General features: G+C 26.2%; 1 protein-coding gene across 17 annotated transcripts in view; it reads left to right on the plus strand.

Annotated features, from left to right (window-relative positions):
* Dscam1 (Down syndrome cell adhesion molecule 1) overlaps positions 1 to 26934 on the plus strand; it is a 607521-nt gene that overhangs the window by 431546 nt on the left and 149041 nt on the right. For all 17 annotated transcript variants that reach the window (XR_012756684.1, XM_075368244.1, XM_075368245.1 and 14 more), the window contains 4 exons: positions 1306 to 1563; positions 4986 to 5130; positions 8351 to 8613; positions 9702 to 9863. Coding sequence is in view for 16 of the 17 variants with exons in the window: in XM_075368244.1 (XP_075224359.1) it covers positions 1306 to 1563; positions 4986 to 5130; positions 8351 to 8613; positions 9702 to 9863 (828 nt within the window). In the remaining variant the exon portion in view is untranslated. The remainder of the gene's footprint in view (positions 1 to 1305; positions 1564 to 4985; positions 5131 to 8350; positions 8614 to 9701; positions 9864 to 26934) is intronic.

Raw genomic sequence — 26934 nt, forward strand, 5'->3', positions numbered from 1 at the left:
TATTTGTATTTGTTCTTCATTATGTGTGTTTGTTCATTCCTTAATTTTAAATCAATTAAATTATAGCAATATAACAATATTAATATTCTATATCAATTATAGAATATATTATATCAATATATATTATATTCTATAATATATATATATAAATTATATTATTATTTATTATATTAATAAATAATATTATATTGTTAATTATTTCTTATTAATACTTATGAATTCCATTTCAGTCAGGATTGTGTCAATAGTGGCAAATCAGTAAATTTAATAATATATAAAGCATTTTAAATTAATAAAAATTCTGTTTAAATCTAGATATTTTGAGTTGGAAATTATCAATAAGATTAGTAATTATGTAGTTAATATAAGAAGTACCTTTTTTGTGAAAATCTGATCTGATGAAGTAGAGATGGACTTTTCTATCTTGTGAGTTTAAAATATAAGTTTTATCATATATAAAGCCACATCTTTTCTTTAGCCTTAAAAGACATTTAAACATATACTAGTAAATATTTATTACTAAGTATTACTTTTTTATAGAAAAATTATTTTGTAATCTTTCCTTTTATTTGTTTTAATTCTATGACTTGATGATTTGTAGGAAGAGCAACTTGATCATTATCTAATAATATATGTTACTGATTTATAAAATGAATGAAAATGAAATTTTTCCAAAGTACTGAGAAGTAATGTCATATGAACAGCTAGGTGTGAAGTATAAATATTAATGGGCTTATTGTTAATTGTTCAGTTCATTAGGTAAATAAAGAATTTTAATATATTTGTGAGTTAGCATTTGAGAAAGCTTTGGATTATGAGTGAAGTGTTAAGCAGGTTATTTATTTATGTATAGTTATATATATTTTTATCTCTTCTTCCTTGTTTATGTATCATGAAGTCAGTTATTCTAGAGAGAATAACATGTGTCCAGGCAAAAAAGGTATTATTAGCCTTTAGAGCAGTTGTTTCCTTAATAAACCTTGGTGGGGTGATATTGTAGGTTGCTTATATATATTATTTCTCATCTTGGGCTTTTAAAAAAAGGTCAAGTATTTGTTGAATAAAGTCAGACCTAGTACTCCTCCAATAGTTTAATCCAACAGTTATATCAAACAAATAATTATGCATTTTATGGTTAGAAATTATAATAGCGTAAAGCTTTAAATTTGTAGAAATTGGAAGAGATTTGTTGAAATCAGTTTTTTTCATATAACATTTATAAAGTAATCTTACTTAAATTATTATAATTAATGTTTACTTAATGCACATATTTATATTACTTAAACTTTTATTTCCTTTATTCAGCTCCACTTGCTGCTGGAGTTGAACCGACCACACAGACTGTTGACTTTGGCCGACCGGCCGTGCTCAAGTGCAATTATGAGGGTAATCCAGTAAAAACAATCTCATGGTTAAAAGATGGAAAAGCTATTGCTGGACATGAAGAACCCGTATTAAAAATTGATTCTGTACGAAAAGAAGATAAAGGGATGTATCAATGTTTTGTACGTAATGAACAAGAAAGTGCACAAGCTAGTGCAGAACTAAAACTAGGCGGAAGGTGTAAGTATTCTGTTAATATTTCTTTATTTCTTTATTATCAAGTGAATTCAAAGTGTAGTACATTTAAATTATATATTTTTCTCATTACTCTTAATAGAAATATTAATTATAATCATTAAAATATCTGATTACCATATTTTTTAGATCTATTACTTCACAGAGTCTACTACTGTGAGTACTACTCTGGCTTCACAGAGTCACAAATTGATCTTTTTTGTTTGAAAATGAAGTGTTAAAGAAAATCTTGGCACCAGTTCAAAATTATACATTTTTTAAAAATCAGCAAGAACTGAGACTTGAAAGAGCTGTTTGTAGAGGTAGAAATTTATGGCAAGAAGAGGAGGTTGTGAGGACAGACATATTTTTAGATGAGAGAATGCTAACATTTTGAAAGAGATCGGGAAATTAAAAATGGATGCTAGTGAATTATAAGGTAAGCCAAGAATTAGATGGTGAGATAGCCTCATGAAGCTAAAAGGAAGTTGGAAGCTAATGAAGAGATAGCAGAAGATAAAAGTAGGGCAAACTTTACTGGAAGAGATTTTTTTTATCCATTGCTATTGAAAATGTATGGAAAAAATTTATAAATCTCAATTGTTAAAAGAAAAAAAAATCTGTCTTAATTTTATAATTATTTTAAAGCAAATATTAAGCTTATGTTTAATGGTTGTTGGTGAAATTCAGATTACTCATATTTTCTTATTATGTATAATTAAAAATTAATAAATTTTGTCAATGTATATCCTTGTAATTCAGCTCTCTTAGTATAAAGATTTTTCCACTGTACAGAACGTATCTAGAAGACTATTTTGGAAATCCCATTCAGCTTTATTATTCCCTTTTTTCATAATAAACTTTTAGCTCTCAAATTATTCTTAAAGTGGCATCTTCAGTTTGGAGATTGAAAAAACTCCCATAAAGTTATATCAGGGAGTTAAAATTTGCATAATGTGGAGAGGTCTGGTCTTTTGTGACAAATAACATCACAAGAATGGTAGACACATTTTGATATTTATTAACTGTTTCATTTTGAACCTGTTTGTGATGAAAACTCTATGGTAGTAAAAAAATTGCCAGCATCACTTTCAATCTCCTTTCTATATTTTTTTAACTTAGGATTCTTTGAAGGCTAAACTTCATTTCTGTGATGTACCAATTTACCCAACTTTCACCACATAAATGGTGGTGAAACCATTTATGGTTCTAAGAAAGCAGAATGGCTGTAGGCTTAATCTAGCACATCCTGGATGATACTATACAACTGCTCAGTTGCAAGTAGTTATGTACAAATTTGCAGTCACTTTGTACATGCTCCAATCATTTGTTAAAACTGTACCCTTAATCTTCACTAACACCAACCTCATCAGCAATTTCTCAGTCAGCCAATGATACTTTCTGAATAAATTACATATTTTTTTCAATAACATCAACATTTTCAGCTTTCATTGATGTATCAAACAACCAGAATATTGATCACTTTCTATTAAAGTTTGACCACTCTTGAAGGAATTTTAATTATTCTATATGTAATCTCCTTAAACATGGATTAACATTACACAAAGTTATTGTATGATGGAAGTATTTGGCACAATTATCTATAAAAACTGCAGAGCAGCAACTAATACTCTAAAAAGTGTGAAAAAAATCTTACTTGTGAAGCAAGTTGTGAACGACATTGGAATGTCCTAGCTCATGTTCACTACTTCCATCAGAAAAGTTTTCTACTTCAGAAGAAAAATATAAAAAATCACATATTTTTGAATTTAACGTGTATTTGATTTACAAACTTCTCAAACTTTAAATAAATATTACTTTTTATTAGTCTTTTAATTTTTATTTTTATTTTATATGGTAAAGATTCTTTGTATTTAATTAAAAATTTTGGTAAGTGCATGTATCTGAAACTAATTAATGAAAACTTTTAAGAGAGATATAAAATTTAAATTTAAAGATTAAGTTATTATTCTTTTGCATTGTTTTATCCATGATGATAAACAGTTATATTTATTCAAAATTATTAATTTTTTTGAAAAATATACTAATTTATTTGAAATTAATTTTTCTGTTAAAAATACATGATACAGCTTTAATTGCTTGAATAGCCATCTTCTACATAATCAAAATTTCATAAAAAAAGTGACAGACATTTATTACCAACCTAGATCATATAAAAAATTAAAAGCTCATATATCTACAATTTAAAAAAGCATGATCAAAGTAATCACATTTCTTATCACCTGAAGATTATATAATACAGTAATTTAATTTTATAAAAATATATAGCACATGTAATAATACTACTGGGTGTAACAGAGCATTCATTGATTCACTGTACATTGAATAAAAAGTAAATAAAAAATAATATAAAATTCATCACACTAGCATACACAAACAATGACTCAGAGAAAATGATTTATAAATTTGAAAAACTTATATGCAGTGTTATCTAAAAAAAAAAATAAACTATACACCCAAAACACAATGTCCAGTAAGTTTAATATAAACTATTTTGACTGTATAATGTTCTGTAATGAATTAAAAGGTTACAGCTTCAAAGATATAATGTACAGGTAAAAGCTCTCTATAACAATATTGAGTCAACATTTACTGACCACCTCATAGAAGAAAATCCAAGATCACCAACATGTCAACATTTACTGACCACCTCATAGAAGAAAATCCAAGATCACCAACATTAATCACAACTTAGCTATTCAACACATATGATAAATAATCAAAAGCATATTTGAAAATAAATACCTCTCCATGAAGTTCCATGGCAGAGTGGTAGTGTCTTAGCCTTTTATTCAGAGTTCCCAGGTTCGATTCCTGGTCAGAGATCGCATTTTTCATATGCTATACAATTTCTATTTCATATTCCCATAGCACAGGCTGAATTAATCATCAAAAAAAACTTTTTTGCATATTTGAACAGTAAGAAGTTAAACATGAATATACTTCTTAAATGTATGTATCACATACAATTTGGATTTGATTTTCTTTTTAACCCAAATATGTGTCTTTCTAGCATACAGATCTTGGCAGTAGTAAAATCAATCGATGGTAAACAATGAAAAACAATAGCAACAATTAGTGGCTAGCCAGTTGGTGTAGTGATTGCTATGCTGGCCTTTTAGTCAGTTGATTTCTGGAATTTTTAGCCTGTTATTTCATCTATCTTATTTTTTTCATTAAAATAAAGTTTGAAAAGGTTATAAAAATATAAAAAAATAGTAATACAAAATTTAGGTGATCACAAGAACAACTAAAAACATTATGATTTAAAAAAAATTTAAGTAAATTTGGCTTGGTTTGCTATTAAAAATTAACATTTTTGTTAAATGATAAGCAGCATATTTTTTGCATAAATAAATTCTGATTCTTCAATTTTTAATATTATATAATGTAATTTTTTTGTGCAGTTGAACCTCCACAGATAAGACAGTCATTTAGTGAAGAAACAATGCAGCCAGGTCCTTCAGTCTTCCTTAAGTGTGTTGCTTCTGGAAACCCAACACCAGAGATTACATGGGAACTTGATTCAAAGAAAATATCCAACAGTGACCGGTACAACAACTACTGATGTTTTTTATTAAACAAGGCAAGTGGTTCGTTTTTGACCACTTGCCTAGATAATATAAATATTTGTTATTAATGGACTAAAATCCACGAATGTTAATAATTTTATTAAGAGGATTTGTTTAGATGTTCACTAAAAACGTATTTTGTTCAATTTAGAATTCTTTTAGTTATGTATTTTAACTGATTGCTATTGTTTTTAACTAATTTAAGATGGTAATGCCGACATGTGTGTCCATTAATCATCATATCCTAGTGTTATTAATCATGATTATCTGGTTATATTAGTTCTTGTACACATTATACTTTACCACTTTGTACAATTTTAAATTGTCAGTTCAATTACAAAAGATTTAGATGTTATTTAAAAGTCACATTGATATTTTTATTTTAGCCAAAAAAAAAAAAACAATTTACTAAGGATAAGCATAGAGATTTTCTAAGTTTCATAGTACAATAAGTATAACAGAGAGTTACAAATAGAAAATTTGTCAAATTTTATCCAGTTCATGGTCTTAGAGATTAAAGAGTAATTTTAAAGTTAAATTTGTTTGCAATATGTATTTGTTTGATTCAGTGTAAAATATGGACCTAGGAACTTTAGAAATGTTGGGAATACATGTATTTGGGCAAGTGTTTTTTTTTAGTAAATTGTCAAGGTTTTGAATGGTTTATTCAGTGTGCTATTAAGTTTTATTACATCTAGGAGAAAAAAGGCGAATTTTACAATAAACCTTATTCACAGAAGAAACTGGACATTTCAATGTACTTTGCCTTTGTGTTTATATAAATATCTTTGAAACTTTTCCTGCTTGGGGGAGACAGTAATTATTGTTTCTCACAGAAAGGTGAACATTAATTTGTTTCGTGGTAAAGCACTAATTTGTTACACTTTTTAGTCTTTATATGGATATGATTATTTAAAGCATCTAATATACAAGTATCAGTATTTGTTTTCTTAGAAAGTGATGAATTTATTAATCAGCCAGTTCTTGAAGAGAGCAATGAAAATGTTAATTAAGTATTAAACCAGTTATTTATATTCTTCATACACTTTAAAGCAAGAAGAAATCAGTTACATAGTTTATGAAAGGATTTAACTTTTTACTAAGAAAATTTCTTTATTGAAATATTCCAACTTCCAAGGGGGATTATACAGATAAATTAATCTTCATTTCAACATTACATATATCAAATTCATGTTTTATTTTATTTCATTCATTCAAACACCAATTTGTTTTGCTTAAGTCATGTGATAGAACAATAGATAAAAAAAAGGTTCTGAAAAATATAAAGACATGCATTTCAATCACATCAGAAGGATCCAAAGATGATATGTGTCGGCTGACAAACAAAAAAGAATCAAATTACAGTGAAGACTCAAACTAAACTGTTAGTGAAAACTGCGATAGCAGTGACATTGGTGAAGATGTGATATTAAAACTCATACAATAGAAACACAAGTCTAGGAAATAAAAATAATTTGAAATTCTCTTTAATTAATAGTGATCATTTCCCCTGTTCTGAATTCAGCTAAAATTATTTTTTTAATTAAAATAATATGAAAAAAGAGTTAATTTAATTATAATTAATTATTAGATAATTTCTTTTATTTTTTTTAATTATAAAAAGGTCTGTGCATATATTTTTATTAAAATATGTTTGTTGCACATATATGTATTTTTGTATCATGGAATGAGGAATGAAGGAGCTTAATTAAAAAACAGTTCTATTGTGAAATAGATTAATATGAGGGTGAATCAAATATAAACAGTAATTTTTTTAAAAATAAATTTATTGATTAATAATATATACAATTCATGCCTTCATCATTTCTCTGTATAGTCTCCTGCATGATCTGCAAACTTTTGCCAACAATTTGGAACCTTGAATATTCCTTATTCTTAAAACATTTGAGGATGTATTGTCAACCAATTGCACACGTGCTCCTTGATATCTTCATTGTTTTCAAATCATTCCCCTCCAAGCGATTCTTTCAAGGGCATAAACAAAAAATAGTTACAGGGGGACAAATCTGGACTGTAGGGAGGGTGTGAGGATTTTCCAGTGCATTTTTCTTAATTTATCCTTGTCAAAGTCACTGTGTGTGGCCTGACGTCATGGAGAAGGACGACATCTGATGAGCATACCTCATCTTTTGTTTTGGTAAGCAGCCTTTGTTAACTTTAGCAGTTGGAAATAGTAAACCGCATTCACTGTTCATTGATTGTGAGAAAATCAATGAGTAAAAACTCCTCTTGAGTCAAAAAAAATCATTGCAAGAACTTTTCCGGCTGACAGATGGGTTTTGGCCTTTACTGGGCAGCTCTCATCCTTCCTTCATACCATTTTTGACTGGAGTGTAAAGACGGACCATATCTCATCATATGTGATAATGTGCCTTAAAAAAGCGTCTCCTTCTGGTCGAAATTGGCTCATTAGTCTCCCACAGATCTCCAACCTGATCTGTTTTTGATTTTCGATCAACAACCTCAGAACCCATTGAGTACTAATTTTTCTAAAACCAAGATGATCAATGGTAATGGATTGAGCACTCCCATAGCTGATAATCACTTCTGATGCGATTTCTTGAAGAATGACCGGCAATCACTGTTGATAAGCTCTCAGACAACACGGGTGTTGTCAGCTGTGAGACTTGACCTTGTGCGTTGATCATGACTTTCATTTTCTACACTTTCTCACCTGTCCTTAAATTGTCTGGCCCATGTATACACTTGGTTCTGGGACAGTATAGTAGCATCCCCAAACTGTACCTTTAAATGAGTTAAAATTTCCACGGGTTTAATGCCTTCATTAGTTAAAAACTTTATGACTGTATGTTGTGCAACAGACAACGGAAGCTCTTGCTCACTCATGACTGTATTGATGACAAAATAGAGTGGAGGAGTTAATCATGCGGTTCTGCCTCTCTTAACACACCGAACATTAACCCACCCCTCTGCCAACCAGCTCGGAACTGCTTGCTACGTAGAGTAGCAAAATTACCATTTAAATTTGATTCACCCTTGTATTTAACATAAAATTAGAACAAACTTATAAATTTATACATGTGTATGTAGGAATTTTTTTTTTTAATTCTGTTATATTTTAGTGTATTGTTATCTCAGTTATCTTTACCATTATATATCTCACCTCAGTGTACGTGATATTAATTTTAGCAGTTATATAGAATTTTTTCTTTATATAGGTTTCAAGTTGGACAGTATGTTACAATGAATGGTGATGTTGTATCTCATTTAAATATTTCTACTGTTCAAACAAATGACGGTGGCCTTTATAAATGTATAGCATCATCTAAAGTTGGATCGGCCGAACACAGAGCTCGACTTAATGTTTATGGTACACCATTTGTTCGACCTATGGAAAAGAAAGCTATTGTTGCTGGTGATACATTATTTGTGACCTGTCCAGTTGCTGGTTATCCAATTGAAAGCATTGTTTGGGAACGAGGTACTGATTTAATTTTATAAGTCATTCTTTAAAAATATCATGTAATTGATTTTTTTTTTTGCAAAAGTTACAATAACATAAAATTTCCTATACATTGCGTCTGGCAGACATAGTGATTGTTGTCAATGATTATCTGATTATTGATTTTTGTTATATCAGAATACAAAAAAAAAATCATGAAAACTAATTAAATTTATAAAATTTCTGAATGTAAATGTTTTGTTGATTTAAATAAATGTTGTTTCTACATAAAATATACTAGTTAACTGGTTAACTAGTTAAATGTGCATGTAAATTTTGACTGTGGCTAATGAAATAGAATTAGTTGTTATTTCAGTAAATACTTTTACCAACCTCTGTGGCAGATGGTAATATCTCAGCCTTTCACTTCGAAAGTCTCAAATCTGAATCCTGCTCAGGCATGGCCGTTTTTCATACACTACAAATTTTCCATTCCATATTCCAATGCACTAACCTTGAGCTTTTGTAGTGATTTATTCATCAGTCAAAGAAAAAGTAAACTTATGTTGTTCTTACTGAAATTTAATAATTATGTTCATAAAAAAAATTAAGTTTGGGAACTAACAAAGTTTGAAAATAAGTTTAATATTTGGTAATGAAAGTGTTAATTATAAAAGAAGATTATAAATTATAAGAGATTAGTGGTTCTGGGCATGATAAAATTACATCTCTTTATAATGTATTAATTAAATAACATTTAGTGCATCTCTGGGAGTAGTATATTGAAAATAAAAACATATGAAGTTCGGATAAATGCTATCAGTTAAGGTTACATTATATAAATTACTAGATTATTGAAATAAATAAAAATTTTGATTTGCTTAGGGAAAACCATATTGTTTATACATTTTAGCTAATAGTTTTAGTAAATACCTTAAAAATGAAACTAAAAAATTAGGATGAATAAGTAAGTGAATATTTCATTTTTTGTATAATGAGCAATTATAAACTGTAGCAGTATATTGATCTAACAAGAAACAGCTCATTTATATTTTTACCTTCGGTGAACCTTTATTGGAATTCATGTTAAATTAATTAAAAAAGCAAAATAATTATTTTATTTACAGATGGAAGACAATTACCTATAAATAGAAAGCAAAAGGTTTTTCAAAATGGTACATTGATCATTGAAAATGTTGAAAGATTATCGGACCAAGCAACATACACATGTGTAGCTCGTAATTCACAGGGGTTCAGTGCTCGAGGCAATCTTGAAGTTCAAGTAATGGGTGAGTCAGAAGATATGTTATTTTTTATTAATACATTAAGGTAATTCTTATAAACCAAGGCTTAATTGTTAATTGTTCCTATTGTTTAAAAATAATATTTAATTACTTTTCTTTATATAGTCTGTAAAGACTGTATATAAATTATAGAATTTAATTAAGAAATTAAATCATTATTGTTACATAATTATTATTTATTATTAGTCGTTATATTACAATATTATTTGTGCAGAACACGAAAATTACGCGGAATTAAAAAAAAAAATAGTTTTAATGTATTATATCATTTATATGAAGAAAAAAATATATGTTTGAACTTTTTTATTTTTGTACTTTGCAAATTGGTCTTCATAGATTAAAATGTTTATTTTATTTTGTTTTTTGAATATGTATATTTGGTGCATTCTATTATATAACTAAGCCTGTTTAAAATTACATTTTATTTACATAATCAAAATTTGAAGTCATAACAATATTCAGCTCTTGCTAAAAATCAGTTTTCTGGTACTTGAACTTCTCATTGTTTATAATTGTTGAAGGGTCAGAATAAGGAATTTTAAGTACTGCTACAGATAATGTAAATAAAAATAATTTTGGAAACTTGTTAAATTATTGGTAATTTAAATAATATCAGTATTCTTAGATGTATTTTTATAACTTTTATCAGGGGCAGGTATACAAATACAAGTTAAGCTAAAATTTAAAAATTCAGAAATTCTTGTAATTGTTAGTTATTTGTAATTATTATTCAGCAGTGTTAAAATATTATTAAAAATTGCTTACATTTAATTACCTCAAAAGAGACTTTTGAACCCTTAATGATGTTGAGGTAGTTAAATTTGTGTATTTTAATAAAAGAAAAAATCCGTTAAAGATGTTGCTTTATTTACATTTGTAGTATTTTAATTTGCTCTGTATTTAAAAAAAATTCCTTTTTTGGAATCGAAGAGCATTAAGTTAATCGTGATGTTTACTTTTGATTTGTATACTCTTTGTTTCTAAAACAATAATCATCTTTGTTTGATTATCTATAAAAAAAGAAGTTTTTGAAAAAAAAGTTGAGTTTTAACTTAAGCTTCAGTTTCGGTTTTTTTAAGTAAAATTTACCACCAAGAAACAAAATGCAAATGTGTCAGGAGCGTATACCCTTAGATATTGCATGTAATTTGCAATAGTTTTGTAGCTGCTGCTGGACCTTTCTTATAAGATGATGGTTATGCATCATAACAGATGAGATTATGATTACTGAATGAAAGAAAAATACAATTTGTTCCAATTATTTTAGATTATAGAATTTTTCATTTAGAAATAGTTTATACTAGTATATTTGTTTATTATGAAGACTGGTTTGTATGTTGCCTTGGTTTGTAAGATTTTTTTTTTGATAGTATTTCACAATTTTTTAATTTTTAATTTAAATGTTTTATGTTATAACAGCTTCTAAGCTGTTATATAATTTATACTCTTTTTTTGTACTTGCTGTAAACTTTAGAAGTTGCTAATTTGAAATCTTTTTGTAATTAGTGTATGGATGTTTTTGTTTTATGCTGCAAATCTACAAAAAGATGAAATTTGTAAAATTGTTAAAAATATTTATTTTTTTTAATAAGAATTTATGAACTTTTTTCTACTGAAGATGCTGTCTTATTCAGTGGTATATATTATGTTAGGTTTTATTTTGTTACTTATTATTAGACTTTAGATGCATTTTTTTTATTCAGTTAAAATTTTTAATTAAATTAGATTGAATTTCTATGGATGCGTGATTTTTTTACATTTCTTAAGGCAACTTTATCTGCCTGTTGATGTAAACTAATTCAACAAGAAAAAATTGCAAAAAAAAGGTAAGGTGTATATATACTTGGTGTTGACATTTTATTTTGCTTTTGCGCCCCATTTTGTTTGTTGCCTAATATTTGTTTGTTTGCTGTGTGATTGGCCAGCTTTGAAATATATTAAATAGCTTGATGAATATACATATAAATATGTATATATAATTTTATATTTATCAGTGTTTTAAGAAAAAGAGTTTTCAGGGTCATACGCAACTTGTTGAAACCAATTTTTATTAAATACTTTTGTAGTAAAATATTAGTTTTTATTTTATTTTGGTTCTGTGTTAGGTAAATTAATGTGAAATTAATTTTTATTTTTATTGTTCAATTCATTTCTTATGCACAAGTATATTTGAGACTGATTTATAATTTAGACTATTATGCTACCATTTGGGAGGTAATTTTCTCATTAAAATTATGCAGATTATTTCACTGAATGAAAACATCTGAAATCTTTTCCACAAGATTTGGGTGTAGGATGCTGGCTCCAAGTATTATGTTTGTTGTCATTTTATATTCGTAAAATTGCTTCTTAATTTGGTTTAGTTTTATTGAAAATGTGATATATTTATTTATTATTATATCTTTTTATGCATTATCATCTAGTTACACCAGTAATATCTCCATTCCAATTTGATGGCCCAGTAAACGCTGGGAATAGTGTACAATTGAATTGTTATATTAGTAAAGGGGACAGGCCACTACGTATAGAATGGCATTTCCATGGGCGGGAAGTGACCTCTCATGCAGTGGGTATTAGAACAACTCTGCTTGGAGATCGAGCTAATGTACTTGCTATAGATTCTGTGGGACCCGGCCATCGTGGTGAATATACTTGTACTGCTACAAATCCCGCTGGGACTGCTAATTATTCTGCAGTACTTGATGTTAATGGTTTGATATTTTACCATTAAAAAATATGTTTAATTTAATCTATATTTCTAGGAGAATGAAGAAATTGCACAGATATATACTGAATAAAAAAGTGGTTTATTTTTTAGTATTTTGTGTTACAGTCATTTAATAAATCCTTAGTACTGTTGTTTGTTTTAAACTGAATCATTATCAACTTGAGCCTACAGTGAGCATGAAATATTGTTGTTTTTTTAAAATTGGTTTTGTAAATTTGATTTTGTTGACTGTAAACATATTTATCATTTAGATACTTCGTTAATCAAATTTTTGTTCTTCAATTTTGTTAAAAGTTTCTTTATTTTCTTCACTTTATTATTCAGTTCAAAATGCATGTTTCTTCTCATTTTAATGAAGTTTTTTTAAGCCAAAGATATGCATTCACTCGATTGTAGTGCTGCAAAATCAGAATCCATTCCCCCATAAATTATTATTATTTTAACCTCTTCCATTTTATTAAAAAATGTTCCTTGATTATCCAAAATAAATAGATTAGATTTGTTTTAGAATATCCATTAAAGGGAAAAAAGGAGTCCAATGTGTAAAATTATGAAATGAACATTAAATTTTACTTGTTGGAATAAATTAATTTAGGTATATATTTGTAATTACACTTAAAATCTGTGCATTTCTTCATTTGATTTAGAGTTGTTTGCAAGTCATATTTGGCCAGCATATTACCTGGGTGTTGCCATTGTATTTTTTTATTTTTATTTTATGGGCGAGCATTCTGCTGTTTATTAGTGTTATCATATATCATTTATTTCATTCTGATGTTTGTAGAAAGTATTATAAATATAATTATTTTTTAAATTTATCTATCTTATTTTTGTTATTTATTATATGTTATAATCATATTCTACCAGCACATTAATACATTTAGACATCTGAGGCACAATTTTTTTTTCTATCATAAATTATTGTTTTTATCAATATTTTATTGATTTATTTTATTTATTAAGTTACATTGGCAACATTTTTATTTATATTTTTTTACCTTTACAGAAGATTAACCCTTTATGGAGGTTTTGATGATTGTTTGCGTTATATAAAACTTGTAATAATGCTCTTTGTAATATACATTTTTCTAAGTTAATAATGTATATAAAAAAGCATTAGAAAGTACACCAAAGTCATCAATTACCTAAACTGAACTTAATATTATTTTTTGTAAAGGATTGTTATATGAAATTTTAAGATGAAAATGTTAAATTAGGATAGTGATGCACTGGTTTTGATTTTAATGATGCATTAACAAGTATGATGATAATCAGTGAACAATTATCACTTTTGACATTTTCCTTGAAACAGGTAAATGGAGCCATTTTTCGACAAATATTCATTAAAAAAATGTTGCATATTAGAAAACAGCATGTAAGGGAGCAGGCAACAATACTTCATTTTAGGAAATGATGAATGTACATATATGTACATATATCATTTACTAATTACATGTACATTAACTGTATTTTGTTTTACATCTAATTAATGCCAATCTTTACTTGATTCTTGTTTAATTATTGGTTTTGCTAGTAATTTATTTAAACTATTATATGACTGAAGTACAATATTTTCTAATAACTTTTTTTACTATAGATTAATTTGTACATTTTAAATAAATTACCATGTTTATAGATTCACCTTATGTGAACATTATGTATAGACTGAAAGTCAAAATTTTTGGAACTAATGTTTACTAAAGTTTTAAACGTAAAATAAGTTGAGATCCGGAAAGCAATTACACAAAAAATATTGTGTTAATAATGTAATAAATTATTTCTAGAGGATATAAAAATCTTAACTTTCACCATATACAAGGGTAATATTGATCTGATCCTTCTGTAATTATACTCTATTAGCTTACACTTTTTTTCTCCATCTACATTTGATTAATCTCTAAGATTTCTTAATATGAGAGAAAGTTATAATTATTAATGTGAGTTTTTTTGATTGATAATTGTACTTCATAACAAAACCTTTTTTTAAAGATTCAGTCATGAGTTTTATAAATTATTCAGATTGTATATTGATTTTTATTTCAAAGTTACTTCAAAATGGTGATCAGTGTTGTGATATTTTTAATTTATAATCACTTTAGAGGTTTTAAAAATTATAAGTTTACAGTGTAGTAAAATTTTGTTTTTTTTTATGAATCAATGTGTACATGTGTTTTAATATTGATATAATAAAAATATTATTTGAAAACAAAGCTCTAATAATAATAATAAATTATGATTTCTGTGACAGTTTCACCAAAAATTTTGCCTTTCACATTTGGTGAAGAACCATTAAATGCTGGACAGCTAGTTACTGTACCATGTGCTGTCATTGAAGGTGATAGTCCAATTACATTAAATTGGCTGCTTAATGGTGAAACTATTAAACCTCGTGATCGAATCACCATAGTTCCATTAGGTGAACGCAATGTTATATTAAGTATTGGTTCAGTTGATGAAAATCATATAGGAAATTATTCTTGTGTCGCTAGAAATCCTGCTGGACATCACAAAATCACTTCATTCCTTTATGTAAATGGTAATTTAGTCCTTTTATGGTTGAGGATCCAAGAGTTGTTAAATTTATTATTTTTTTATGCACTAATTAGGTTTACTTAGCTGTGAAAGTATTTTCATATTACTGCATGTTTCTAACATTTTTTATGTGTTTATTATTCATTTAAAAAAAAAATTCAATACATAATGAAATACTTAATATAATTGTTATGAAATTTGCAGTTGTGGCAGAGTTGCTTGCAGCGTGCATAATTATTAAACAAGGAAAAGCCCAGCACTATTTTCTTATCCGGATGTCGGCTTTTTGGCTGTCTAACGTGCTCTATTTTAATATCTTTTTTCTCTTCAGTCCAGTAATTCCTAGCTAGGTTATTGCTTATCGGTACATTTATTAGTGTCAGAAAGAGAGAAAGCAGCTATTTATTTGGGAAAACTAGGAAGTAATTTTGAATGAATTTCTTTAATATGGAAAATACCCAGCAAGAGCTTAATAATTTCACTCTTAAGTAAGAGATATTTTTCAACTGTATAGATTGTTATTTTACTTTTACTTGTAAGATGGGGGTTGAAAATCATTTATTTGGCAGCTATATGTGTGTGTTTGGTGGGAAAGTATTATGTAATAGCATTGCCAATAACTGACAGTTATTGGCAATGCTATTCCATTATTTATGGAATACTCTAATTCATTATTTATGAAGTAGAGTAAGACATTCAATGAAAGGATTTGAATATCAAGACTAGCTTGAAAAAATGTTATATTCACTTTTATGAAAATTTATTGGGCTGGTTTATTTATTAAAATTAATTTTTGAATATTAATTAAATACATTAGGTTACTTAAAATGAATGGTTGCCTCACTCTCCTATGAGAAAGTACACTTTTGCTGTATTTTTGAAGTACCATCATTCACAGAAAAAGTTTTACTTTATTTTTCATTTATCTTACAATTTAAACCGTCTACTATGTCTAGACAGTCTGAACTCTTATTAGATTATGTATTAGCTAGTCTATATAGACAATAACTGCAAAATTTATCTTATGGTTCACTAACTTGTGTTAATCTGTAAATTTACATATATATAATACTTTACTGGGGAATCTAGTTATAAGGAGAAAATATTTTGTAATACAGAATACCAAAGACAAACAAATTAATGAATCATTAATTTGATTATGAGATTGTATAAATGATATTATGTTTGTATAAATTTAAAATTAGATATAAGATAGCTTAGTCTGGAACTACACTGGTATAGTTTGTATTATATAACAGAGTATAATTACATAACAGTGAAAGTGGACTCTCTCATCGGCCAGAATACAATCATTCATTTTATTGCCTAGATGGATATTTAATTTATAGTTAAAAATTAGATAAAAAAGACAGAACATCAAATATGTCAAATAAATTTATTAAAATTAATATGTTTGGCACATTATATCCTATCGATAATACCCTAATTGTAATTTTAATGCTGTAGTATATAATGTTACGATTTAAAAAAATATTATTTAGTGATGACTTATAATTTTTAATAATAATAAATAAAATGATGCAAGTTATTATTCAATGTTTAAGGATTATTTGCATTGTTTGACAATGTTAAATGTTTCATTTTACAGTCCTTAGTCCCATGAACAAGAAAAATAATACAGTTCTACCCAAAGATTAATTAAAATTATCAAAACTTCTTTAATTTACCTGTTCAAAAAAATTCTATCCATTTGTCATGAAATTATTGACATCTGGATTCAGAGTCTAAAATATCATTTATAAAGATCACCTATACTTGGACTGGAGTACATGACTTAGCTGAAAATGGATACCTCCTGTTAAATGAAAAAGAAAACACTGTGCCAGACTCGTCCTTGTTAAATAATTCATACACAGCTATCTACTCTGGTTTACAGCTTTAAATTTCTACCATGCTTCTGCATGTCAGCTTTTAAAAAATAAACTAAAGTGCACACCCAGTACAAAATTAATTGTACAAAATCCTTTCAGATATTTTTAATATACCAGATCATATCCACATACTCCAAAAAGATACTAAACAATCTGTGAGATTTATTGATAATTAATTTACAGTTTCTTTTATGAATATCTTTATGGAAACATATCAAATTATATTTTATGTAATTTTAATGAAAAAAGGTCAAAATATATATCACTTGTTTCAGTATTATTAAGTGCAAAGCCATGTTTAATACATCTCCAAGTACCTAAGTGGGTGTGGTTTATTAATTTGTTCTCTGCCAATATAAATATCTTTATAAAATGTTTTTGTAACTAAGTTTTAACTAAACAAAAGCCAAAACTCATAACATTTGATTCAATTTAAAATATTTTTTATAAAAAAAAATATTTCGTAAATTAATATTTTAAATTGAATCAAATGTTATATATTTTGGCTTTTCATTATATGTAAAATATAATGAAAAGTCAAACACAGTAATTTGGGTGGCTGTTTACTAGTCTGTCACGAATATCATGTCAGTTTTGGATTTTTAAAAAATCCATAATTAATCGAAGTTGATAACCTATTAAATTTTTATTTTATAAAAATAAAATCACAGGATTCCACATCTTCAATTGTTATTAAATTATATAATTACATTAAAACATATTTATTTATAATTTTGTTAATTGTTTTCTTTTTTGAAAATTTTGAAATTTATTATGGACAGATATGCAAGTTTTGCTATCGCTACTGGAATGCTACTTATATGATGTAACCCATTCAATTTATTTTACTTACAATTAGGCGAACTTTTCCTATTTTTTAATGGTGTCTTTTTTGACAAACTAATATTATCCCTAACATTACTAAATATTAGATTACCTCTAAACTTTTGAAAGGAATTTTTAGAAAATAGTAATTAATTAGTCTTTCTTTAAATGTTTTTACCAATAAAAATAATATTATAATTAATTAACTTTACCATTTGCTTTAAGGTTGAATTAGTTACAGTTACCTCCCACCAGCAGTCAGTTACTACCACCAGACAAAGCATAAAATAATAAGCCCGATATAAATTTCTACTGGTAATTAACGTAAAAATATAAGTAGTTATTCAATATTAAGATTAAAAACCATAATGCAGCTAGCCCCCAGGAATTTGAAAAGCAACTGAGTTACTCTCATAAATAGACAGTCTGTATATTATAATTATACAATTAGTATTAGTTAGTGATAACAATTTATGTTTTACCTAAAATTATAATTTTTGAGTATTTTTAATTAATATAACATATCTTGTTCCCCTTGGTAACGTTTTTAAATGAGTTGGCAGTCAATTAAATGACTGACTAATTGTAACTGAATTACATTTCTTTAATTTTCAAAAAAGTTATTTTTTTGGCATTAAGACTATTTATTTGACCAGTTCCAATTTAGGATATCAGCTATCTGAAGGTTTCCTGCTTCTTCTTTCATAAAAAAATATTTAATTTACTTGTTCTATAATAAGAATTTTTACATACCTTTTTTTTTGTAGTGAGGATTTTTGCTAATGCTTGTTTTGTTTTTTTATATTTTTAAAAATTTATTTATCTATTTACTTAATGTTCTGATACTTAGTTCTCTGGCAGTCTTTTGTATGTTTACAAATTCAGTTATCCTGTGTTCTTATTTCTAAAGTCTTATTTATTCATGACAAATTGATTATTAGATGGCCCCAGTTCTGGTTTCAGGTTTCATTCTTACACTAAACGCACCTAGAAGAATGCAGAATTCATATTCTATGCAAATGTTCTAGTGTACAATCATAACCAGTAAAAGCTAAAAATAATCATTGCTTCATTCTTTGATTGATCAGGTGTCATGCAGTTGTTATCTAAAAATGGAGAACACTTTCTTTTTTAATGCCCTATGTTATTATTTTCATAACTTTCCAATGTAAATGTTGTAATAATGAAAAATTTTACATGTGCACAAAAGAAAAAAAAAATTATACAATATTTGATGACCTATTAGTGTTTGTTTTTACCAAGAGATCACTTACTTTATTAATTAATTAACATAATATAATATCATATCTCCTTAATGCCAAAATGGAAAGAAATCAACTAAAAATCTGATTCTTTTTTGTTTTGTTGGTCGTTTTATACTATTGATTTATAAATATAAAATTTGGTGAGAAGTGCAGTTTCTTGAGATTACTGTTTTTTGAAGATTGATTACTGTAGCTTGTTTTTAAGAGTGATTTCTGTAAAATAATTTTATCATGTTTTTATATGATTATAAAAAAATATAATTATTAAAAATTAAAAGTAAATAAAAACATTAAAATTGAATCAAATTACATTTAAAACCATACTTTTTTGTCAAAGAACTGAAATGAACTACTTAGAAATTACATGTAATAGTTGTTAAAAAAAAAGAAAAGAAAGATTAAGAGTAACGACTGTTGACATTTTTTGCTATTTTATTTTTACAAAATGGTAATTTTTTGTTGATAGTTCATTTATTTCCCATTTTACTTTTGGGTGATTTTTTTTGCAGTATTAATCAAGTACTTTTCATGTAGATTTCATAATTAACTTACTCTGTGACAGACTTCACAAAATAAGTCTTTTCTAAAGACTTTCACAAAATTATTTTATTTGTCATGAATTTGTGTTGTCTTGATGCTGAAGAAAATATTTTTTCAAGATTACAGTATCTTGATGTATAGTACGTATCTTAATCAGTATCTATTACCGTATCTTGATTAGTCTTGATTTTTACTTAATATTGTATGAAAATTCAGGAATGTTAATTAATTTTATATTTAATTTAATATTATAATATTGTTGAAAATTTCACAAAAACTAATGGTAATGAATTTTTTTCAAATTAAGTTCTGCCATATATAACACCTTTCAACTTTGAAGGAGAGGCTAATTCTGGTGATAGTGTTCAATTGAATTGTTATGTCAGTAAGGGCGACTTACCTCTTTCAATAAGATGGAGTTTTCACGGTGAAGAACTTCCATCACATTATGGTATTATCACCATAAAAATTGGTGATCGTTCAAGTCTGTTGACTGTACCTCATATAATGGATACACATGCCGGCAACTATACTTGTACAGCACAAAATGCAGCTGGATCTACAAACCATATAGCAACATTAGTTGTGAATGGTATTTTACAATTTTTTTTTGTTCCAGTTGTTTCTTTTTCTTTTAATTTATTCATTTTTATTTCCCACTTTTACTTTGTTTACTTTAATGTATAACGTTATTTTAATTTAAAATATTTTTTTTCTTTATGTTTTATATTTGACCTGTTTTCCTTCTAATTCACTTTTTTAAAATAAATATTATCAATTTAATCCAAAGTTTAAAGTCAAGATATTTGATTTGGTTAATTAATATTAATGATATATTTATAAATTTTATATATAATAATGTATTTCTAAAACTTTCACATTTTTAATGTCATTAATGTTACTGTTCATAATAATTAAATGATGATTCATCAAAGAAAAAAAAAATAGTGCATATATTCTACAATCATTTCATTTTTTCTTGAAAGTTCAGTGGACTTGAGATGTTGTCCATTCAGATTGCAGTATTATATTTGGAAAACTACAGTTTTGTTTTTTTTTTTGTTGAGATTATAAAAAATACATACTACATTTTCTTATAAACATTATCTTTGAAAAAGTTTTTACATATTTTATTATAAAGAAATGTTTTGTAAAATTTGTGAAGAAAATAATTTTTCCAAAATGAAATCTTCTTTATACTAAAATTCTTATTTTCGAATGAATGATTGTTTTTATCATCCATCAGTTTTAGTACTACTGTTTTCTCTTGCTGCTAGAAGGTAGTAGCTGGTAGCTGTTAGAGGTGTAGTCCATTTAAAGTTATCTTTAAATAGATTTGAGTGCATTTCATCTTTACTTTGGTGTACGTTGTTTAGGTTCAATTGACAGCATTATTTTAAGATTGTTTAGCCTAGCGACTGGTGAACTGTAATCAGTTTTTAATTTGTTTAATTAAAAAAAAAAAACTTTTATTTAATTATATGTTCATTTTATATTAGTTTCATAAATTTGAGTTTTTATGTATTTTTCATTCACTATCTTGGATTTAATTTCAAAAATACAGACACGAAGGTTTTGATTAGCATTTGATTTGCCAAGTTCAATATTGAAATCTAATTATAGGTTATGATATAGTGGTATGTCTTTTTAAATTTTAGGATTTAAAAATCACTTATGTTGTGATTTTTTAGAACTAAAATATCAAAATGATATTTGAATTATCAAAAGATGGTAGTATAATATTTGAGAGTTGAGAATGATAAGACATTTCCCTGAATTTTTAACTGCTGACAAAAACCACAGGTTACATACTTGGTTTTAAAGATACAAAATCAAAACAAATTAACATAAAGATAAAATAACACTTGATAAGTTGAGTAATGTTTAAAAGAAGAAATAATTCTTATTTTATTTATTAGTTTTGCCTCATATAATACCATTTTCACAAGAGGAAGAAGCTTTATCTGGTGACAGTGTTCAGTTGACATGTCACGTATCTAAAGGTGATCGGCCTCTTAAAATTACATGGAGTTTCCATGGGGAAGAATTATCGTCTCATATGGGTATAACCACTACAAAAGTTGGAGAACGTTCAAGTATTCTTACCATAAATTCAGCATTGTCCGCTCATACTGGAAATTATACTTGTACAGCAACAAATCCTGCTGGCTCTTTGTCTTATACTGCAGCTGTGAATGTTAATGGTATAATTTGTTAATTCATTTGGTCATTTAAACAAAGTTTTTTTTTGTTGAATGGTGCTGTCTGTATCTTGTAGATAAATTTTGAATACTTATTGATTTTGTTTTAATTCTTTACAAAAATAATTTTCATAACATTAAATTAATTTAATGTTTAGATTAATTTATAATTTATTTATTTAAATTTAAAACAACATAGAATTAATTATTAACTCTTGATTCATTAAAAAATAACTTTTTAAAGGTATATCTATAACAGTTTTTATGAAAAATGATTTAATTCTATTACTTCTTTGTTATGTGTTTTAATATTACATAATCCTATTAAATCCTTTTTCCCTTTTATCAATTCTATAAACCTGTGTTAGGATTAATGTATATTTTTGAAGAAGTATAGTTTCTGATTTTTGGTGATAGTCTTGTTAGATTTGCTTGGACTGTAACTACTCATCACTGTTAAACAATACAAATAAAAATGCTATTCAATTAAATTTGTAACTGCAAAATTAGTAATATCATTTACTTGTTAAACAAGTAGATTAATCAAAGTAGAAGAAGAAATAGAGATTGCTTTGTAAATATATATATATTTAATAAATATAATTAATTTAATATATATATATATATATATATATATATATATATATATATATATATTTCTTGTTACTTCTCTTTTGTAAATAGTTTTAAATATCCAAAAATTAATTTTGGAGCTTTTCTTTAGCACTTCCACATATTTTGATTTGACCTAGTTTTCGTGCTATAAATTTGTTTCTTGAGATTTGAAAATTGGATGACTTCTGTGCTGCAGTTAATTTTATACTCTAAACAATTGTGTAAAAGTGTTTAAAGCTTCCTTCTATTAAACATGAATTGATATAATTTTTCTTTCTGTAATACTACTTTTTACATATCTAGATAAAGAATATTCTTAATTACGTCTCTCTTTGTGAGTATTTCTTGTAGCTGACAACAGTAATGAAGCTTTCTAATAACATGCTTGAATGTTCTTTTTATAATAAAACCAATCCTTGCAGAGATTTTGAATGGCCATCTCAGACCACGTGTGCCAGATTATTGGATAAATTGGATTAAACATGCCAAATTAAGAGACTTGTTCTAAAGTACACTTATAATTGTAAATTTTCTATAAAATGCTACCATCGTAAAAATAAAATTTTTGATACAAGAATTGTAGTGGTCACTACATTTCTGAAAGAACTTATTTTACAGTCATGATATCTGATTGATGAATATTAAAAATATTTTCGTTAAACAAAGTATTTTGTGTTCAGTTTTTTTGCACTTCCTGAAGGTAGTAATTCTATATTTTTAGTATTGAGGTATTTGTATAAAAAAGACAACAACACCAACAATAAACAATATACACTATTTTAATATTTCATCTATGTAGAATTAAATATTTTACTAGTATATGTAAAATACTATACTAAGTATATGTATATACACTCATATTTATATATGAGTAAGTGTGTTAGAAATTGGACTTAACAGAACCACATTCGATCTGGATTAACCAAAAGGTGTTTTCTTAAAATGGAGTATCCACCCTCTGATTAATTCTTATAATATGCCACGTTTCTGGATTTTAATTGTTATTATAAATGTTTAGTACTTAAAATGAAATTTATTTTTTCTAAAATTTTTTTAGAAATTTCATTAGATAAGTCCAGATTAATAAAAAAAACTCCAGATTACCAGTCTATGTAAGTGGTTTTTGCTGTATACATTGTTATTTAATTAAACGATCTGTAAACACATATTTTACTTTATAATACCTCATGGTTTACACGTGAATTGTAAAAAAAAATAAAATATAAAAATTAACAAAGCATATAATGACTTAAATAAAACAAATTTAATCAGGTTGATCAACAGCTCGGACAAATTAACTTTATTATAGTTAGAATAAGATTATGTGAGCAAAAAGAAAGCTGAAAATTAGATGTATGGAAACCCTGCCTATAGAAGATAATTTCACCTAGATTTAAATAATCTGCTTCTATGTGTCATTGGTTTTGTTAATTTTTTTTAATTGTATTTTTTTTATGTACATAGATTTTTTAGTTTATATGCTGGTAGAAATCATTTTTTTCATTTACATGTTAACATAGATATTTTATGTTTAGAATAATATATGTTTCCTAAAAATATTTTGATTATATTTCAAAGTGCTGCCACATATAACTCCATTCTTCTTTGAGGGTGATGCAAATTCAGGTGATAGTGTGCAGTTAACATGTTATGTTGGTAAAGGAGATATGCCGCTTTCTGTAAAATGGATTTTTGAAGGGAAAGAGCTTATTTCAAATTCAGTTGGTGTATTAATAACTAAAATTGGAGAACGGACGAGTCTCTTGACTCTTTCTAGTGTTACTGCTGCACATGCTGGAAATTATACATGCATGGCTATAAATCCTGCTGGTTCTACGAATCATACTGCATTATTGTCTGTTAATGGTATTGTTTAAAATATGAATTCAATTTTTTTTTGTTCATAAAATTAGAAGCATGTGAATCATACATAGAATTCTGTTATTTATTGTTTATAATTTTTGTAAAATGTGAAATTTTGAAATATATAAAGCAGAAAACTCTATTATTAAATTATTTTTCTGATAAATTTTATGACGATGCAAGATGTTCATGATTTATATATTTAAAAAAAGTATATTGTGTATTTTATTTATTTATTATTTTTTAAAGTTAATTTATTGCTAAAGTTTTATTATAAAAAATATCATTAAATTATTGTTTACTCTCCAGAAATTTAAAATTAAAATGAAAAAAAAATAAATAGTTGATCATTTTGTTTATATAAATGATACTCTAAGTTTAAATTTTAAAAAAAAAATATATATATATATATATACCTCTATTGGGATTTTATTTTCAATTTTGTAATTTGGATTGAATAATTGGAACTTTCTTAGGACTGGTTTGCCTGTGACTGATCAAGAGCAATTGGTAATATATATATTATATAATTGACTTTGCTAAACGATGTGCAGCCTGTAGTAAGAGGTATATATTTTTTATTCATTGTGTCAATTAAAAAAATTCAAGCTAAAGCCATGATTGAATATATGGTCTTGGATTTAACAGTCAGTTGTTTACTGTTAAGTAATGAAGACAAATTTTAGTAAAATAATAAAATATTTTAAACTCTATTAAAACCTTAATATAAAGAAAGGTAGTGGACACATTGTAGTTAGTTGATTATGTATTCATACATGAGTGTATAATTTAACGGTTATTGATTTTCAAATTCATTTGAAACTGGTTTAAAGCATATTTTTTGTAAGAATTACTTCATTTTAAGCCAGCATGCTGTTCTTATTTTACATTAAAAAAATTATTGAATTATTTCTATTATTACAGCTGATAATAAAATAAAACCTACCTATTGTGTTTTTATTTACGTTTTAATTTAAATCTCACAGATAATACAAATAGATATGATGTGATTTATCTACTCTTTTATTAGTGTGACTTTAAATGTTTCAGAAAATGCATATGTCTGTTGCATTTTATGTTAATTTTAATTAAAATGTCTTGTTTTATTTTAAATATTTATCTTGTTGTCAGTGGAAAAAGTAGATTGAGCATGATGAATTTATTGTAGATATTTTTACTCAGTTTTGATTTTTTAATTTATTATTATTTTGTACCCTTGGAAAAGGATATAAAAACTTTGAAAAAAATAGATTTTTAAAATTTTTTGTAACAATGTTTTGAAAGTTTTTCAGTTTATTTTTCACTTTTTTCACCTAACTTTCCTTTCAACAAAACCACTGCTGAAAGATGATATATATTTAAAGATACCTTCTTCAAGTAAAAATAAAAAAAAAACCTTTATAGGTGTTCAAATATTACTTGTCTTTGTCTTTTCTGACTACTCTCCATTTAAATTTTGCTTTTAGCTTGGTCAATGGCCTTTCTTATGAGAAATCATGGAAAATTGATTAAATGGCAGTGTTCATTATCACAATAGAATTACCACCAAATAATTCATCACTATGTCTATCTAAAATGCATCTTAAAATTCTATTCTTATTTAGATATAAATTTTAAATAGCTCTCAGCTATGATTGTGTCAGTATAATTATTAAAAAAAAAGAATTTTTTGAACAAAAAGTTGAATTATTATTTAACAACTAATATTATTGTTGGTATTATTATAATAATATAATTATTATTATTATTAAATTATTATTTAACAATAATTATTTAACAACTGTATGATTTATTATCAATTAATCATTCAATTTGATAAGCTTTCTATTAAAAAAAAATGAAAAATTAGTCATCAAATATTTACCCGCTTTTGTTAACAGTTATTTTTTATTTTTAAACAATCTGTGCACATTATAAATATTTTTGTTGTATCCATAAGTTTTGTTAGATTGTATGAGAATGAAAAAAGTTCAGAATCTTTTGTTGATCTGAGCTTATGGAATAGATATTTAATTTTTGGAGTGTCAAATTTCTTTCATATAAAAAATCATACTGTCATATAATTATGGTAGAAAGTATAAGATTGTAGTACTGGTCCATATGTTTTAAAATTACAGGCTATCAAAATAGATGATGCACCAGCATGATATATAATTTTTTTCCCACAAAGATTAATGGGTTTTGAAATTTGATTGGGTGTACGTGAGTGATATATGTGCATTCATCTGAATTATTGGCTGATGTATGGTTAATTTTTTTTTTTTTTACATTTAAATTCAGTTATAAATGATGTAATGTTTGTTTTATTTGCTATGTTATCCTCAGATTTATTAGGACATAATTATATAATAAAAAAAAAATATTTTTAAAGTGTGGTTTTTTTTTCTTTTGTTTTTTGAGGCAACACCCAGAATAGTTCAGTTATAGTAAGGTTTTTGATGTTTAGTTTTGCCGCATATTATACCATTCTATCAACAAGAAGAAGCAACAAATGGTGATAGTATACAGTTGAATTGTCTTGTATCTAAAGGAGATGGTCCATTAAAAATAAGTTGGAGTTTTCATGGTGAAGAACTATCTTCTCACTTAGGAATT

The sequence above is a fragment of the Lycorma delicatula genome, chromosome 6, assembly GCF_047948215.1.
Source record: "Lycorma delicatula isolate Av1 chromosome 6, ASM4794821v1, whole genome shotgun sequence".
Lineage (NCBI taxonomy): Eukaryota > Metazoa > Arthropoda > Insecta > Hemiptera > Fulgoridae > Lycorma > Lycorma delicatula.